The sequence below is a fragment of the Microcaecilia unicolor genome, chromosome 6, assembly GCF_901765095.1.
Source record: "Microcaecilia unicolor chromosome 6, aMicUni1.1, whole genome shotgun sequence".
NCBI lineage: Eukaryota > Metazoa > Chordata > Amphibia > Gymnophiona > Siphonopidae > Microcaecilia > Microcaecilia unicolor.
Window position 1 is genome coordinate 195,768,076 of NC_044036.1, and position 19,422 is coordinate 195,787,497.

Sequence of the window (19,422 nt, forward strand, 5' to 3'; positions counted from 1 at the left end):
ATGAAACTACTGTGTAGTAAATTTAAAACAAATGGGAGAAAATGTTTCTTCACCCAATGCATAATTAAACTCTGGAATTCGTTGCCGGAGAACGTGGTGAAGGCGGTTAGCTTGGCAGAGTTTAAAAAGGGGTTAGACGGTTTCCTAAAAGACAAGTCCGCAAAAAAAAAAAAAAAAAAGACAAGTCCATAAACCACTACTAAATGGACTTGGGAATAATCCACAATTCCAGGAATAACATGTATAGAATGTTTGTACGTTTGGGAAGCTTGCCAGGTGCCCTTGGCCTGGATTGGCCGCTGTCGTGGACAGGATGCTGGGCTCAATGGACCCTTGGTCTTTTCCCAGTGTGTGGCATTACTTATGTACTCTCTCAAACATACACACTCCGAGGAAAACCTTGCTAGCGCCCGTTTCATTTGTGTCAGAAACGGGACTGTTTTACTAGTAAATAAATAAATATAGATGCAACGTAAAGATTTGATGATCAATCAGGTCACTGGCTGCCATTGAATCTAGGAAGCCAAGCATTACTGCCATCTTCCATCTAATGCCCCACGAATATCACTATACAATACAGTGAGGAAGGTCTCTGTATTGCAGTCATTCCTAAATCCTCACTTCTCTGAATGCAAAGCATTAACACTGTCAATAAAGTAACATAGTTGAGGTAAGACAGCTTTCTCTGCAAGCCTGGAAATAAGGTGAAGATTAGAGACTGAACAGTGGCTAGCTGGATCTGTAGAAGAGATTCAGATCGATAGAAGACAGTTTCTACTTTGGGTAATAGAATGAACATCTGGTTGACTGAATTTCCCTATGGTAGAGAGAAAATCCTTATATTGAATAAGGTTAACTGCATTCTTCTTTCTTTATTCGCATTCAACCCTCTAAAGACTGCTGTGTTGGTAGTTTCCCCTTTCTCTTTTTATCATATCCTTGTCCACTGCTTGGGTGCACTGGAACAGCTGTGTGTCTACTAACCATTTTCTTTATTTCTCAGTAAAATCCCCAATAACTTCCTATTTCCTACAAAAGTATAATTGTGACAATCTCTGGGGAAAACACGACTAAAGTTACATAGAGGGGGATAATTGAACGGGGGCGCCCATCTCTAAGGACGGCCCTGTAAAGGAGCGGGGCGACCCGTATTATCGAAACAAGATGGACATCCATCTTTCATTTCGATAATACGGTCGGGGATGCCCAAATCATGAAATTTAGGTCAACTTTAGAGATGGGCTTCCTCTCTTTCCATTATCGCCAAATCCATGCTTTTAGCCCATTTGCACACGATTTCCTTCCTAAGGAGGGGAAGTGACGGCAGTTGAGGACGTCCAAAACATGGATGTTTCTGTGAGAAGGACGTCCATGCCTTTGCTATGCCTCTGACACCCTCTTTATTTATTTATTTGGATTTTGGATCACAAGTAGCAGAAGTGGGATTTGAACCTGCCACCTTTAGATTGCAAGACCAGTGCTCTAACAACTAGGCCACTCTGCCACTCCTCCACTCTATTCCACTCCCTTGAAATTTGGCCATCCCTGTGGGGGGCAGTTGAGGACGTCCAAAATGTCTGAAAGAAGGACGTCCACGCCTTCATTATGCCTCTGCTGACACACACATACCCCCCCCCCCCACCAGGGATGGCCAAATTTCAAGGGAGTGGAGTGGAGGAGTGGCAGAGTGGCCTAGTGGTTAGAGCACTGATCTTGCAATCCAGAGGTGGCTGGTTCAAATCCCACTGCTGCTACTTGTGATCCAAAATCCAAATAAATAAATAAAGAGGGTGTCGGAGGCATAGCAAAGGCATGGATGTCCTTCTTACAGAAACAGCCACATTTTGGACGTCCTCAACTGCAGTCACAGGGAAGGACGCCCTCAACTGCCGTCGCAGTGACGGAGGCATAGCGAAGGACATACTCTAAAAAAAAAAAAAAAAAAGACAAAAGTTTTTGAAGTTGTTTTTTTCGGGGTGGGAGGTGATTAGTGACCACTGGGGAAGTCAGGGGAGGTCATCTGGTCAGTTCAGGCAACTTTTTGATGCTTGGTCGTGAAAAAAAATGGACCAAGTAAAGTCGGCCAAATGCTCATCAGGGATGCCCTTCTTTTTTCCATTATCAGCTGAGGACGCCCATTCGTTAACCACGCCCCCGTCCCGCCTTCAGTACACTGCTGACACGCCCCCTTGAACTTTGGTAGTCCCTGCGACGGAAAGCAGTTGAGGATGGCAAAAATCGGCTTTCGATTATGCTGATTTGGGCGACCTTAGGAGCAGGACGCCCATCTCCTAATTTGTGTCAGAAGATGGGCGCCCTTCTCCTTTGAAAATAAGCAGGATAGTCAAAATCATACCCTAGTGTTCCACCTCTTTGCTGTAGTAGGGTTTGACCTATGTATATCTTGATATGTGAGAATATAATCTAGAAGTTATAGATGGGTATCTTCCATTTGTGTATATCTGATACATATTTAAGTTTCAATAAATAAATGTAAAATGAAAAGTAAAACATCACTTCTAAATTAAAGGATTGTCCCTCATGTATATTAACCTATTACATAGCAGAAAACACAGTAGGAAACATAAAAAGGAGATGAATAATTTGCACAGATTTGAAACTTGTGAGTAGTGGCACTAGTTGGTTGAAGCCTTGATGATTGGTGTTGTTCACAAGTTTCAAATTTGTGTGAATTGATTTTTTTTGTGAACTTATTACATAAAATCATGATAACATTTTTAGCTTGTTTTCAGGTTGATGTATTTCATAACGAACATCATTACAATCTGAGCAGATGGAAGAGAAAAAGCTGAAAAAAGTGAAGTGTGTACAAAAAAAACAAAACATTGCAATATACACATGTACACACATATACAGAATGAGAACCTACCCAGATTCTGCCACATGCTGTATAACTCATATGCCATCATCACTCGCATATCCCCATACCTGGAAGAAAACATCCCATCTGCATATCAAGATAGCATTCTGATACTTTAAAAAGAGAATAAACATTTCAAAGAAAACAATTTTCTATGCTTTCAACAGCACAATGGCATAGATTTAAATCGCTATCCAGTTAATTTTATTCAGATATCTCTGTTGCCGAAGATATCCTGAAAAGTTACCAAGATATATTTATCAAGGTAGTCATGGACATGGTGAATATTGGTGGGAGAGATGTGGTGTGGGAGGGATCCAAAAAATAAGTGTCACCAACAATTTGAGTCATTGCCTTAAGTGAAACCAAAAATTAGATTTAAAGCAATTTTTAAAACTATTGCCGTCATATAGAACATCTGCTTATCTGTTACAGCCCATCTGAAGGAGACCCAGCTGTTTATCATATCCAGGGTACTCATACCTCAAGATACCTATTCTATTGTTCACAAAATAAAGAGATCAAAATGTGACACTGGCTGATTTAATTTCCCTATGGTAGATTGAATTTAAACTCTGTGCTCTTACGCACAAGATAGTTTACGGGGACGCTCCTGCTTATATGCATAGCCTGATTGTCCTTCCTCCACGAAATTCCGTGAGGTCGTCCCGAACCTATCTCAATCTACACTTTTCTAACTTCAGAAACATGAGATACAAGCTACTTTTTGCCTCCTCTTTTAGCGTCATGAGTCCCCGTTATTGGAATGCATTACCACTATCGTTAAGAGAGCTATCCGATCACAGCCTGTTCAAGAAGTCCCTAAAGACCTACCTCTGTGATCGATCATACTCCTCTGCTGCTTGACCTCCTGCACTTCCTCATCCCTTTATCCTTTTGTATCCCTCCCTTCCCCTCTTCTGCCTTATTCTTTGTTGCTCTAGAATTACTATGTTAGTATTTTACTTGAATGTTGTAAGTCACATAGAGCCTGCCTCAGTGGGATTCTGTGGGACATAAGTGTTCACAATAAATAGATAGATATTCTATATTGGGGGCCAAAGTAAAGGTGAGGCTATTTGTACAAGCATTTAATACACATTAAACCTGCTACATGTACCTTGTTTTCGCAAAGCCTTGGCTGCTTAAATATGTTTCTACATTGTGACGTGTTTGATTCATAGTATTAATTTTACTAAATTTGTATGTGACTAAGGGCCCTGTTTACTAAGGTGCGCTAGTGTTTATAGTGCGCTGTAAATGCTAGAGATGCCTATATATTCCTATGGGCGTGTCTAGCGTTAGCGATGCTAATTTTTAGTGCACGCTAAAAATGTTAGTGCGTCTTAGTAAACAGGGCCCTAAGAATTTCAATTGGCTATGCTGCTTATTTTAGAGGCATCCCCATGTGTATATAGTGATTTTGAAATGTGTAGATCAGCTACGTGTGCAAACAGTGATTTTAGAAAGCTGATATTTACAATGTACAACCATTTCATCACAAAATATTCATCAATGACAGCATCATAGAGACATTTCATCACAATGAAAATTTTCTGCTCATATGATCTGCTCATATATTTAGCTTGAAGAAGTGATGAAATCTATGCAGGGAGGGAATCCAAGATGGCCGCAGTCTATTGAGGCGCTGTGAGTCGCGCTTTACTTTTGTTTCCAAAATGCCTAAACGACGAGGGCGAGTAGCAGCCAGAGCCCCGCTATCTACTCCCTCCTTACCTGGTCCTATTGACCGCTTCGTTCGACCACAGAGTGTTGCTTTTGAAAGCGGGACGTTACCAGCTGGGATGTCCGGCATGTTAGGAGATTCGGTCTCCCCTGGTTTGGAAACCACCCTTAGTCCCGCTATGCGGATTCCGCCTCCCCAACCGGTTGCAGCAAGCTCCTCTCTTGTTGACTCGATCGGGTCTCCCAACGAAGATGAGAGGGACCCGGAAGAATATCGAGTGGAGGACTCGCTTTCATCTCAAGTTGGAGAAACGCTACCACCGTGGAATGCGGGGAGAGGTACCGAGGAACAGAGAGAGATCCATGCGACGGCATCTGAGAGGTTTGAAATGCCTAAAGAATTAATTGTTAAACCAAAAGAGGTAACTTTAGACAAACTATGGGATTTGGTTTCTGCCTTGGGACAAACTTTTCTGAAACAGGCAAATGAAATTGCCCCAAAAGTAAATTTATTAGAGAAAGACTTGAGACAGCTGGAGGGAAAAACTAAAGAAATGGACAATAAAGCCGAAAAGGCTGAGCAAAGAATTGCAAAATTGGAAACATTACAACCTTTGATGATAAATGACTTGGCTAATCTTCGAAAAAAAATGGAAACATTTGATAATTATACTAAAAGTCATAACCTAAGATTTGTAAACTTTCCTAAGATACAGACAATACCTCCTCTTGATATGTTAAAGAGATACTTCCGAGATGTCTTGAATGTAACAGACCAGAATTTGCCACCATTTACTTCTGTCTATTATGTCCCAGGAAAAGAACTGAATCAAATTCCTGAAACTCCAATAGATGTATCTCTTTTGCTTGAGACTTCTGATTCTGAATTAGCAACGGCCGCAACTTTGGTTGCTACCGTTGCTTTACTGCCAGATAAGGGTTGGATCTTCCGTCTTTTCTTTCGTAATAGAGAAAAACCCTTTTTGGGTTATAAGATATTATTATTTCCTGATGTCTCTAAGGAGACAAGGAAACGGAGGAAACAATTTTTGCTCCTTAAGTCTGGAATAGTGCAGTTGGGGGGTACCTTTTTTTTTAAGATACCCCTGCAAGTGTATAGTTAGACTTGATGGAAAGAAATATGTGTTTACAGAGCCTACGCATGCATCAGCTCTTATAACTTCGAGAAAAAAGGATAACGCTTAATAAATAAGTAATACACCTCAATGGCACTTGCTTAATCCTGTTAATTTTCAAAATTTAACTAGATTCTCCTTGTATTCCTGAATCTTGTATTCTCAGTTTATGGACTTGAGTAGTAATGATTTCTTTATAGATTGTTAATCTTTATTGTTATATGGTTTTTTTTTACTTTTTATGTTCTTTTCCGATCAAGATGTTTTCTTGAATGTTTGATGAAAATGAATAAATAATAAAATAAAATAAAAAAAATCTATGCAGGGATGTTGTGTCACACGATGAATTGGCTCAGTGATAAAGTTTCTTAATATTGAACTGTCGCGTGATGCATGGAGATGACATGATTTAGCTGGGTCTAAAACATCAATTTCACCTGACAGCAGCATTTGATGTTGTGAATCATCAAGTAACTATTATATCTGTTGGAGGAGACTGGAACTGTGGATGTGGTGCTGAAATAGTTTAGGGGTTTCTTAACTCTTGGTGATCATATGGTAAACATGAATAGCAGTGCTGGGTAGACTTTTACGGTCTGTGCCCTGAGAAAGGCAGGGACAAATCAAACTCAGGAATAAATTATCACATATCTTGTTGGGCAGACTGGATGGACCGTTCAGGTCTTTATCTGCCAACACTTACTATATATGTTAATTCTTTTTCTTTGTCATGGTCTAATGGTTGTGGAGTTCCACAGGGACCTCTGCTTTCACCTGTTCTGTTTAATGTGGCATTATTTTCTTTAAGTAGGGAGTTAGATAGTTCTGTTTAATGTGGTATTAGTTTCTTTAGGATGGAGTTAAATAAACAAGGTATAAAGCATTTTATTTATGCAGATGATGTTACCCTGTTAATCCCTATTCCTAGACATAATTTTGATCTGAGGGCTTCAGCTGAACATTGTATAGGCATAGTAGAAAAATGGGTACCAATTCAACAATTGAAATTTGGAGAAAACTAACCCCTCTGTTTACTAAGCTGCGCTGGCAGCTTCAGCCCTGCTTAGTAAACAGGGGATTAAGATTTTTATTTCTCATTCAGTGCACCAACCTGCTTTGTATCAAGGGTTTGATTATTTTTTTTCAAGTAAATGTTATTGAAGGTTTTAAGTATAACAAAAAATTAATTACAAAATTAGCATTGATTTTCAACTTCCATTTTGATGAAAGATCAGACAATTGAGACATTTCTTGTTAACATATTAGTAAACCAGAACAAGGATACAATGTAATTGTAATAACTGATAAACAATAAAACGACTATAATATGACACTGCCAAAATCTGCACAAGTTGATTAATGTCAAAATTGTTAAGAAGAGATTAACATTAGTAAAGTAATGGAAGGAATATGAGGAGTAGGTAAAATAAAGGGACTGAAATAACTAAAAAAAAATAAATATAAAAATATAATAGGTAAATAATAAATATGTAATAACTAAAAAATATAGAGAGATTATACTCAGGTGGCTATTTAGTTGGATTACGATCTAGAAATTGTTGTACAGGTGACCAGATTTTATGCACATGATTAAATAGGAAAGAGGTACTGGAAATAGCTGTTTCAAATCTGTGGACGTCTAGAACATTATTGCACCAAAAATATATATTAAGTTGTGAATTGTCTTTCCAATTATTAATTCAACTAATTTTATTCTGATTTCTGAAATGAAGGTATTAAGTATTATCTTAAGGGTCCTTTTACTAAGCAGTGGTAAAATAGGACCTGTGCTAGGGTCCATGCGTGTTTTTGATGCGCGCTGAGGCCCCCTTTTACTGCAGCAGGTAAAAGGCTGGCCATTTCTGGGTATAAGAAATGGCCATGCCGTAAGTGAACCACTTACCACATGGCCATTTCAGTGGTGAGCCCTTACCGCCATCCATTGAGATGGTGGTAAGGGCTCTCTCATGCTAACCCAGCATTAACTGCTGCCGGTTAAGTTCTGGCACTACAAAAATCTAAAAATATTACTGTAGCTCTGGAAATGGCACATGCTGGGAGTGGGAACTACCACCGGGCTCCTGCAGTAGCCCAGTAGTAGTTCTGGATTGGTGTGCATCAAGCCTTTAGTAAAAGGACCCCCCCCCCTTACATAGTACTTCAACTTCTGATAAACGCATTGCTCAACTTGTCAAAAGGGTTTTTTTTAAATGTCTAAGACATCACCTTGCGTGAATCCCTTCATAAAGGCAGTTAATAAATCCCAATAAATAAACAGCTAAGAATTTGCAAATGTTTTGAATATTCTAAGTTCAAGCTCTTGATATAATCGGTAATTCTGTGTCAATTAGATTACTGCAACTCTCTTTATGTTGGTTGCAGTAAATCTCTTCTGAAATACTCCAAACTTTACAAAATATGGAAGTCAGACTATTTTTTTCAAATGGTAAATTTGACAGCTTGACTCCCCTTCTGATCAGAACTCACTGGCTGCCCATTCAAGCAAGAGCAACATTTAAACTTTGTACAATTGTATTTAAAATACTGTATGGATTTGCTTCAGTGTACATGCTCTCTTTGTTAACTTGTCCTTCCATTGAAATATTTAAATTACAAGATCTAATGATCCTTCATTTTCCATCTTTGGAAGGTTTTAAATATTCAACTGTTTTTAAATCATCATTCACTTATATGTTAGTGAATGCTTGGAAGAGTTTACCTAAAGATCTCAGATGTTTAGCATTTTATTTGAGCTTTAGAAACAACTAAAAACATGGCTATTTAAACGACATCTTATTTAATCTACCTGTTTTATATTTAGGTTCTATGGTATATTCTATGCTTTATGGAATTTGTAATTCTCTGGGCTATTCCCAATTTTGCAATCCACGTTGGACTCGCAAGGTATATGCTGAATATAAGTATATAATATAATGTATCATCACCATGCATTCCTCATCTTAGAAGAGGAACATGTGGATCTAAAAAATTACAAACATTGGTCTTTACACCTGCCCTGAGACACACATAAAGGTGAGCTGATAGGGAAATGTGTACACGCCAATACCAACTCCTCCCTCCCCCAGGAATATCCAGCTCTCCCCAACATCCACCTTAGGGCTTCTTATAAAAAGCCACGCTAGCAATTCCCACTCTGCAAATGAGAAAAAGCCCATGGGAATTGAATGGGCTTTCTCTCATTTGCTGTACCAAGAATCAGTAGTGTGGCTTTGTAAAAGAAGCCCTAAGACATTAACCCCCTCATTTGATAACAGGAAGCCTAAATTTAAGTACCTGTTCTGTGCTTAGATTTATAGAATACTAGTAAAAAAAAGGGCCGTTTCTGACACAAATGAAACGGGCGCTAGCAAGGTTTTCCTTGGAGTGTGTATGTTTGAGAGAGTGTATGTGAGAGTGACTGTGTGAGAGAGAGTGAATGTGCGGGTGTGTGTGTGTGTGTGTGAGAGAGAGAGGGTGTGAGTGTGTCTGTGAGAGAGTGTGTGCGTGTGAATGAGAGTGTGTGCAAGTGCGTATGTGAGACACAGTGTGAGAGAGAGAGAGAGAGTGTGTTTCACACAGATACAGTGTGTGTGAGAGAGAGAGAGAGTGTATGAGACAGACTCTCTGTGAGACTGAGTGTATGAGACCAAGAGAGTGTGTGAGTGACTGTGTGACACATAGAGAGTGAATGTGATACAGTGTGAGAGACAGTGTGTGAGAGTGAGAGAAAGACATTGACTGTGAGAGAGAGAGTGTGTGTGAGACAGAGAGTGTGTGTATGACAGAGATACCTCCCCCCCCCCCCCTGGTGTCAGCCCCCCCCCCTCCCTCCCTCTCTCTCTGGTGTCTGAGTGTTACTGTGCAGGACGCTTAGTTCTGGCTGTGCTTCAAGGAACTGACCAATCCTATTTAATAGAATGCACCTCCAACATTCTGAAGCCGAGAAACCTCGTGTGGTTGGTCACTTCTGCTTGTGACGAACCCGGAAATACGTGATGTCAATTCAGGAGATAGATACAGAGAGCAGGAATGCCTCAGCCATGCAGTCAGCTTCAGAATGTTGGAGGTGCGTTTTATTATATAGGACTAGCATTTATGGTGATGGTAATTCCACCAACTCCCATATCCAGGTTCAAAGCAGATAACAAAAGATTCAACCTTACAGAATCAAAGAATTAAAAAGTATTTAAAAAACAGCCTAAATTTATAACCTAATATAAAAAATTTTCAAACAGATGTGCTTTTAAATGCCAGTTTCATAGGTAAGAGAGCACCCATGCTGACACTGCTTGCTAAGGAAAAGATAGTGACACAGCTTTTTTTATATATAATTTTTACAAAAGAAGGATAATAAATAAGGCAAGAGTCTGCAGCTCGTGATGAAGATGAGGATAAATCAAAAGATAATAAATACTCCAAAGAATGTACCTCTAAACATCTTACGAGCCCAACATGCTAATTATAAAAAAACACAAGCCTTAATAGGTAACCAATGGAATTCTCTCAACGTAGGTGTTACAACATTGGTGTTACATGATCTGACCTCCCACAATCATCTGTATCACTGGTAATCTAGATACCAAATTAGCCGAAAGAAGACAGTATAAACCATTGCAATAGTCTCGACAGAATCACCAACTGAACCAAAATTAAAAAGTGTTTTCTTTTGAAAAAGGAGCACGTTTTTCTAAGACAGTGTCATTTATAAAAAGTAGATTAACTGTATCTATGTGAAACTTAAGGAAGGGTCCAGATAAACACTAAGGGCCCCCTTTACTAAGGTGTGATAGCATTTTTAGAGCATGCTAAAAAGCATGCACCAACTGTGTAGATGCCCTTATGTGCGTCTACACAGTTAGCGTTCGCTAAAACGCTAACGTGCCTCTAGTGCAGCTTAGTAAACAGGGCCCTAATTATCTTAGAGGTGCTTTCACCCTACACAATCTAACCACAGCAGCTTAGTCTTGTCTCTGTTATTTTAAAACCATGCGCTAAGTACCTCCAATTTTTCTGAGCAAAACAAAATCTGGCTTAAAGGTGGCTGTAATATATCTTGTACTGGTATCAGCAAAAACTTACCATCCGCATATGAGAAAAATCTGACACCAGCAAAAGAAAAATGATGTCATATATATATTGAATAAGATCAGTGACAAAGGAGAGCCCTGAGGCACCCCACAAGGTGAATTCTAACTGAAATTTGATCTGCCATTTTTACCGTATAATAACTAGAAGTCAAACATTCTTACATCCAGGATAGAACATTACCTGCAATCTGTAATGAATTTAATTTGAACAGAAGAATGTAGTATACTGCAGTAAGATGAAACTTCAAAAGAATAGCAGATTTCCCATATGCAAATAACATCTTTATCTTGGAGACAGTGTCTAATAATACTGATTCTGTTGAGTGATATGGTCTAAATCCAAACTGTAAAGGATGTAAACAATCAAACTTCACCAAAACGTCTGACAACAATTTAGCTACAGAAGCCTCAGTATGTTTAGTAACTAATGGTATGCTTGCTACTGGTCTGTAGCTTGCTGGAAGACTTGCATCTAGCGATGTGCCTTTATTAAATGGAGTTAAAATAATGCCTCCAAACACAGAAGGAAATTACCCTTCCAGAAAAAGACTATTTTGAATTATCGTGAGCCATAGTGGGTCTGTCATTAGATATGCAGGACAACTATCTAATTGATAAGAAGATTTAGACAGTTGTTAATGAATTTAAAAAAAAAACAGAAATTTTTTTTCTTTAATCTAAATAATTATATTCTATTTGCGAAGAATAGAATTTCCATTTAGGTAATTGAATAGAGATCTTGTACTTTCTAAATGCAGACTTTCAATGACCTTCCAGAAAAAGACTATTTTGAATTAACATGAGTCAGTTGACTATTTGAGATGGTGGGTCTGCCATTAGGTATACAGGACAACTATCTAACTGATAAGAAGATTTAGACAATTGTTAATGAATAAAATGGAAATAATTTTCTTTGATCTAAATAATTATCTTCTATTCGTGAAAAATAGAATTTCCGTTTAGCTGATTAAATTGCGACCTTCTAAATGCAAACTTTCATTGCATCTTCTCCAAATGTCTTCCGACTTACGACAAGATTTCTTCAGCTCTGCTAATTCTCTTCTGTATGGTGCTTGATGAGTAATTGGCCTTACTTTAGAAATCAAAGGAAAGAATTTATCAATTGTTTTAGAGAGAATACTATGCCATGTATCGAAACAATTAAAAGTATTATTAAAATCAACTTGGGTAAGAACTGTCTCCCAAAACACAGAAGGATCAGTCCTCTATCTGACCTTTGTAGTAACACTAGCAGGTGAGGAAAGTGACATGGAAAAAGAGAGAATATATTATGGTAAATAATGTCAGTAGTAGAGCCAAAAAGTGAGGTCAAGGAAGCTATTAGAGCTAAAAGAAAATCCTTCAGAAAATGGAAGAAGGAACCAACTGAAAATAATAAGAAAGAGCATAAAGAATGTCAAGTCAAATGGAAAGTGCTGATAAGGAAGGCTAGGAGGGACTTTGAAAAAAAAGATTGCGTTGAAGGCAAAAACACGTGGAGGGGCATAATCGAACGGAAACGCCTATCTCCATGGGCGTTTATCTCCAAGAACAGGTCCGTGAAGGGGCGGGCCGAACCGAATTTTCGAAAAAAAATGGACGTTTTTGAGCTGGGCGTTTGTTTTTTTTTTAGCGATAATGGAAACTAAAAACGCCCAGCTCAAAAACGTCCTAATCCGAGCCATTTGGTCGTGGGAGGGGCCAGGATTCGTAGTACACTGGCCCCCCTGATATGCCAGGACACCAACTGGGCACCCTAGGTCAGTGCGGTGGACTTCAGAAAAAGCTCCCTTACCACGGGTGCTGAGCTCTCAACCCCCCTCCCCCAAAACCCACTACCCACAAATGTACAACACTACCATAGCTCTTAGGGGTGAAGGGGGCACCTACATGTGGGTACAGTGGGTTTTGGAGGCCTCCCATTTACCAGCACAAGTGTTACAGGTGGGGGGGGGATGGGCCTGGGGCCACCTGGCTGAAGTCAACTGCGGTACCCACTAAAAGTGCTCCAGGGACCTGCATACACGCAGGCCTCTAGGACTGGTTGCTGCTATATAACATTGGCACACCAGTTGACACCTGAAGACTAATCTCTCCGAAAACGTCCTTTATTGGAATAACCGCCTTTACTCACAGTTAACTGCAGATCAGAGGTTGTGCCCCACTGGCAACGAGTCTCCCTGGTACTGAGATGAGCAGTAGGTCAGAGCTGGCAGAATGCTGTACAATGCCCTCTTTCAGCCACATTCAAGGTAATAACTAAGTTCTGTAACGTGGCTAACACAGGAAAGGGAACTAAAACTGGCTTACAAAAATGGCCACTACCGCATGGACTACAACAGGAAACACAACAGGGCACACTCTGACACAGTAGGCAGGGGGAAAAGCACCATGGGAGAAGAGCCTACCAACTACCAACATCATGAGACTGTAACACAAGCTAATAAAATCATGGAGCCCAACCCACCACAATGCAATTTTGATGTGACCCTGTAGTGCACCCGAGAGCCACATCTGACCCAGGGAATGCTGTGACAGGATCGAACACATTCTGCTATCATGGAGGTGGGTACGGCATTTGAGGTTGGCATAGAGGGTGGAAAAAAAGTTTTTAGAATGGTGTTTTTTTGGTGGGAGGGGGTTAGTGACCACTGGGGGAGTCCGGGGAGGTCATCCCCGATTCCATCCAGTGGTCATCTGGGCAGCTGGAGCACTTTTTTGGGACTTGTTCGTGAAAAAAAAGGGTCCAAAAATCGAGGTAAAAACGCCTTTTTTTTTTTCGATTATCAGCTAAAGACGCCCATCTCTCCTCGGCTGATAACTACGCCCCAGTTCCACCTCCACCACGCCTCCAACACGCCCCCGTCAACTTTATTCGTTCCCGCGACGGAGTGCAGTTGGAAACGCCAAAAATCAGCTTTCGATTATACCGATTTGGGCGCCTTTGCGAGACAAACATCTATCTCCTGATTTAGGTCACACTATAGGCGTTTTTCTCTTTCAAAAATAAGCTGGATAGTAAACATTTTTTAGGTATATAAAAAGCAGCAAGCCAGCAAAAGAATCGGTTGGACCGCTAGATGACCGAGGAGTAAAAGGGGCGATCAGGGAAGACAAAGCTGTAGCAGAGAGATTAAATGAATTCTTTGCTTCTGTCTTCACCGAGGAAGATCTGGGTGGGACACTCGTGCCGGAAATGGTATTCGAAGCTGACGAGTTGCAAAAACTTAATGAATTCTCTGTAAACCTGGAGGATGTAATGGGGCAGTTCTACAAACTGAAGAGCAGCAAATCTCCTGGACCAGATGGTATTCATCCCAGAGTACTGAGAGAACTGAAAAATGAGCTTGAGGAGCTATTGTTAGTAATATGTAATTTATCCTTAAAATCGAGTGTGGTACCGGAAGATTGGAGGGTGGCCAATGTAACGTCGATTTTTAAAAAAGGTTCCAGAGGAGATCCAGGAAATTATAAATCGGTGAGTCTGACGTCGGTGCCAGGCAAAATGGCAGAGACTATTATTAAGAACAAAATTACAGAGCATATTCAAAAGTATGGATTAATGAGACAAAGTCAACATGGATTTAATGAAGGGAAATCTTGCCTCACCAATTTACTACATTTCTTTGAAGGGGTGAACAAACATGTGGATAAAGGGGAGCCGGTTGATATTGTGTATCTGGATTTTCAGAAGGCATTTGACAAAGTACCTCATGAAAGACTCCAGAGGAAATTAGAGAGTCATGGGATAGGAGGTAGTGTTCTATTGTGGTTTAAAAACTGGTTAAAAGGTAGAAAACAGAGAGTAGGGTTAAATGGTCAGTATTCTCAATGGAGAAGGGTAGTTAGTGGGGTTCCCCAGGGCTCTGTGCTGGGACCGCTGCTTTTTAACATATCTATAAATGACCTAGAGATGGGAGTAACTAGCGAGGTAATTACATTTGCTGATGACACAGTTATTCAAAGTCGTTAAATCGCGGGAGGATTGTGAAAAATTACAAGAGGACCTTACGAGACTGGGAGACTGGACGTCTAAATGGCACATGATGTTTAATGTGAGCAAGTGCAAAGTGATGCATGTGGGAAAGAGGAACCCGAATTATAGCTACGTCATGCTAGGAGTCACAGACCAAGAAAGGGATCTAGGTGTCGTCGTTGATGATACGTTGAAACCTTCTGCTCAGTGTGCTGCTGCGGCTAAGAAAGCAAATAGAATGTTAGGTATTATTAGGAAAGGAATGGAAAAAAATGAGGATGTTATAATGCCTTTGTATCGCTCCATGGTGCGACCGCACCTCGAATATTGTGTTCAATTCTGGTCATTGCATCTCAAAAAACATATAGTGGAATTAGAAAAGGTGCAGAGAAGGGCGACGAAAATGATAAAGGGGATGGGACGACTTCCCTATGAGGAAAGGCTAAAGCGGCTAGGGCTCTTCAGCTTGGAGAAAAGGCGGCTGAGGGGAGATATGATAGGGGTCTATAAAATAATGAGTGGAGTTGAACGGGTAGATGTAAAGCATCTGTTTACGCTTTCCAAAAATAGTAGGACTAGGGGGCATGCGATGAAGCTACAATGTAGTAAATTTAAAACGAATCGGAGAAAATCTTTCTTCACTCAACATGTAATTAAACTCTGGAATTCATTACCAGAGAATGTGGTAAAGGCAGTTAGCTTAGTAGAGTTTAAAACAGGTTTGGCCGGCTTCCTAAAGGAAAAGTTCATAGACCATTATTAAATGGACTTGGGAAAAAGCCACTATTTCTTGATAAACAGTATAAAATATTTTGTACTTTTTGGGGATCTTGCCAGGTATTTGTGACCTGAATTGGCCACTGTTGGAAACAGGATGCTGGGCTTGATGGACCTTTGGTCTTTCCCAGTATGGCAATATTTATGTATGTACTTATTCTATAATTACATGCCAAATAGCTTAGTGCATAATTGTAAGGGGGGACATACATAGAACACTATACATGTGCATAAATAATATTTATGCCAGTCATACACCTGGTATAAATATTAGTGCCTACCTGTAGGTGGGCTGATGTCAACTTATACTAGTATTGTATAATGGAATTACCATTACAGAATAGACTCCAGCCTGCATAAAGTGATGCCTAAGCTGTGGCACCTAGTTATAGAACTGCCTCAAACACTCTCCCCTATGGCGCTCCCCTATCATGAAGATCCTCAATCGTGGCTCCCCCCTGAACATCAAGCCCCCCCCCCTCCCGGGTGGAGCCCCTGGACATCAACATTCCCACTTGAAGTTCCCCAGCAGACTCCCCATACTTCCCAATCCCAGCCCTGGCTCCTACCAGGGGTCCCTGATAGAGTTATTGTTGATTAAGAACTGGTTAAAAGCAGAACACAGAGAGTAGGGTTAAACAGCCAGTATTCTCAATGGAGAAGGGTAGATAATGGAGTTCCCCATGGGTCTGTACTGGGACCGCTGCTTTTGAACATATTTATAAATGATCTAGAGACAGAAATAACTAGTGAAATAATTAAATTTGCTGATGACCCTGTTTACTAATCTGCGCTAGTGGCATGTTAGCATTTTTGGCGCATGCTGACCATGTAGATGCCCATATTCCTATGTCCATATCTACATAGTATAGTGCACCTTAGTAAACAGAACCCAAAGTTATTCAAATTTGTTAAATCGCAATAGGATACTGAAAAATCACAAGAGGACCTTCGAAACTGGGAGACTGGGCATCCAAACGGCAGATTACATTTATGTTTCAACAATTTTTATTGAGTTCACATGGTATACAAGTCCGTATTAATCAATATAAATCTGATAAATAATTCTATCGCATATTAATGAACCTGAAACTTCTATCATCAATGTTTTCCAATCTTTTCTCCCCTATCCCTTCCCTCTTGCCTTCTTATATATTTATGATGTGTACATTTATAATTACAGTACAGTTGCATAACTATTAACAATAAACTTTTATATTAAACTCCAATAATTATATCTCGTGTTTTACTCTGTGTACTATCCCAACAATATTTGCAGGTGGGTCCTCTTAATGTGTTCTTTGAAAGGATTGCTCTCCTAGCTAATAATACACATGTCCCTCCAATATTCATAGAGTATTACCCTTCCCGAATCTATGCCCCCTCCCCTCCACCTCCCTCTCCCTCTACTCTTATGGAACCTTCTTCTTACTTCATGGTTTAGCTACCTCTACCTCTCCGTGTGTTATAACTATCAGAGTGTAGGTTATTGTTTCTTGCTTCATTTGGCACATTACAACTCTTTCTGTGCGTACCTCCCGATCTGTGTATTCCCCAACTGACCTACTACTATTACTACTAATATTTAGCATTTATATAGCGCTACAAAGCATACGCAGCACTGCACAAATATAGAAGAAAGACAGTCCCTGCTCAAAAGAGCTTACAATCTAATAGACAAAAAATAAAGCAAGCAAATCAATTAATGTGTAGAGGAAGAGGAGAAGAGGGTAGGTAGAAGCGAGAGGTTACAAATGGTTACAAGTCAAAAGCAATGTTAAAGAGGTGGGCTTTCAATCTAGATTTAAAGATGGTTAAGGATGGGGCAAGACATAGGGGCTCAGGAAGTTTATTCCAGGCGTAGGGTGCAGAGAGACAGAAGGAGCAAAGTCTGGAGTTGGCAGTAGTGGAGAAGGGAACAGATAAGAAGAATTTATCCATGGATCGGAGTGCATGGATCTATAGTTACTTAACTTCCCCCACCTTCCCTTTTATAGTATAGGCAGATTATTGAGCACTGCGCTTCTCGCTTTATGGGAAATACTTTGCAAATATCTGTTCCAGATAGAAATAAATTCTTTTCTTTTCTTTGGGGTGCCTCGTGCTGCTCTAGCCTCCCATAACATCAACTCATGGAATTTATTCCTCCAAAACCAGATGGTGGGTGGTTCCTCTTGCATCCAATGCCTCAGTATACATTTTTTCCCCACTGCATATGGCTTACCCAGTAATACACATGGAGCCTGCAAAAAGGTGAAAAAATGTGGGATACATATGCAATAAATAAATAACAGATCCATGTTCTTGTCTGATAGCTCATAGGCTCCCCTTTTGTTTAATAACACCCTTCTCCACGAGGGAATTAGTCTGTGACCTATGAGAGTCTCAAAGTAATTATGGATCCTTTTCCAGAAGATTTTCACTTTGATACAACTCCAAAATGCATGCAAAAATGTGTTTCTCCCTCGTCTACACTTTACAGAGTGAGCATCCGGTGCCCAGCCAGTTCTTGCTGCAAGTGTTTGTGCTATGTATCTCCTATGTAATATCCTATACTGGCTCTTCTGCAGCTCTGCCCCGCCTACTTGCCTGGGGATCTTTCATCAATTTTGCAAAATTTACTCCCTTCAATTCATATCTCAGTCTTTGCTCCATGCCTCTGTGAGTGTTCCATAGTTTCGAGGCAGACAGAGCGACACCAGAGCCCGGTGCAAACTCGATATGGAAACATGACGAAGTGTATCCCCTTTTAAGAATTCTCTGAGTTTTTGTCCCAATTTTGGTCTACGCTGTACCAATAGTGATGTAATTGTCTTTATGTATAGTGATCTTTGTTGGTTAGAGAAAGCCTCTGCCGCAGGTCTTGAAATGTGAACAAACCTCCCTCCTCATTTACTATGTGTTCCATTAGGGTGATTCCCATGTCTGACCAGCTCTTGATTAACCTAGCCTCCAATCCAGGTGGAAAATCTCCATTCCCCCGGAGTGGAAGCTGATCGCTAATATTTGGGTTTTGATTCCAAGCTGTCATAAGAAAGCGCCAGACCTGTCTTAAGGGTTGTAATAGAATACTTTTTTTTACATGTTGGCGGTAAACCTTTTGATTGGACCTGTAATAGAAAGTTTACATGCCAAGGTTTATATAGTGCATGTTCCCAACTGACTGGAGTAAACTGTTCTGTATCAAGTATCCCATCCCGGAGGTGCCTCATGAGACATGCTTGATTATACTGTCGGAGGTTGGGTAAACCCAAGCCTCCCTGTTCCCAGTTATCATATAAGTACTCTAATCGCACCTTTAATTCCCCCCCCCCAATAGGAATTTCCTACGTATTCTATTCAATTTTCGTATGTCTCTTCGTAATAAGTGTATTGGCATGACTTGTAGGATGTAAAGCCATCTTGGGAATATAATCATTTTAAATAAGTTAATTCTGCCCATCAGTGACAAAGGCAGATGGTTCCATTGCTCCAAGGAGCATCCTGTGTCCTGTAACAGCTTCTCTATATTCAGTTGGTATAATTTAGAGACATCCATGGACATTCTCACTCCTAAGTAACCAAAAGACTCATCTGCCCATTTTAATGGAACCCTTTCTTGCCAATTCCCCTCTTGCCACTCCTGTCGTTGTAATGCTTCAGACTTCTCTAAATTTAATTTGAAGCCAGAGCAATCTCCATGCTCTACCATACATTCTAAAAGAGCAGGCAGTGAGGTGTTGGGTTGGGTCACATGAACTAGTAAATCATTGGCAAAGGCTGCAATTTTGAAAATATTAGCGCCGATTGTAACCCCCTGTATATCTGGTGTCCGCTGAATATCTCTAATCAGGGGGTCTAATGTTAAAACGAAAAATAAAGGCAATAATGGGCATCCTT

General features: G+C 40.2%; 1 protein-coding gene across 1 annotated transcript in view; it reads right to left on the bottom strand.

Moving 5' to 3' along the window:
* The window catches only part of DOCK3 (dedicator of cytokinesis 3), an 873,576-nt gene that overhangs the window by 339,097 nt on the left and 515,057 nt on the right, over positions 1 to 19,422 (bottom strand). Inside the window, exon 31 of the mRNA XM_030206787.1 lies at positions 2,891 to 2,949. Coding sequence (XP_030062647.1) covers positions 2,891 to 2,949 — 59 coding nt within the window. The remainder of the gene's footprint in view (positions 1 to 2,890; positions 2,950 to 19,422) is intronic.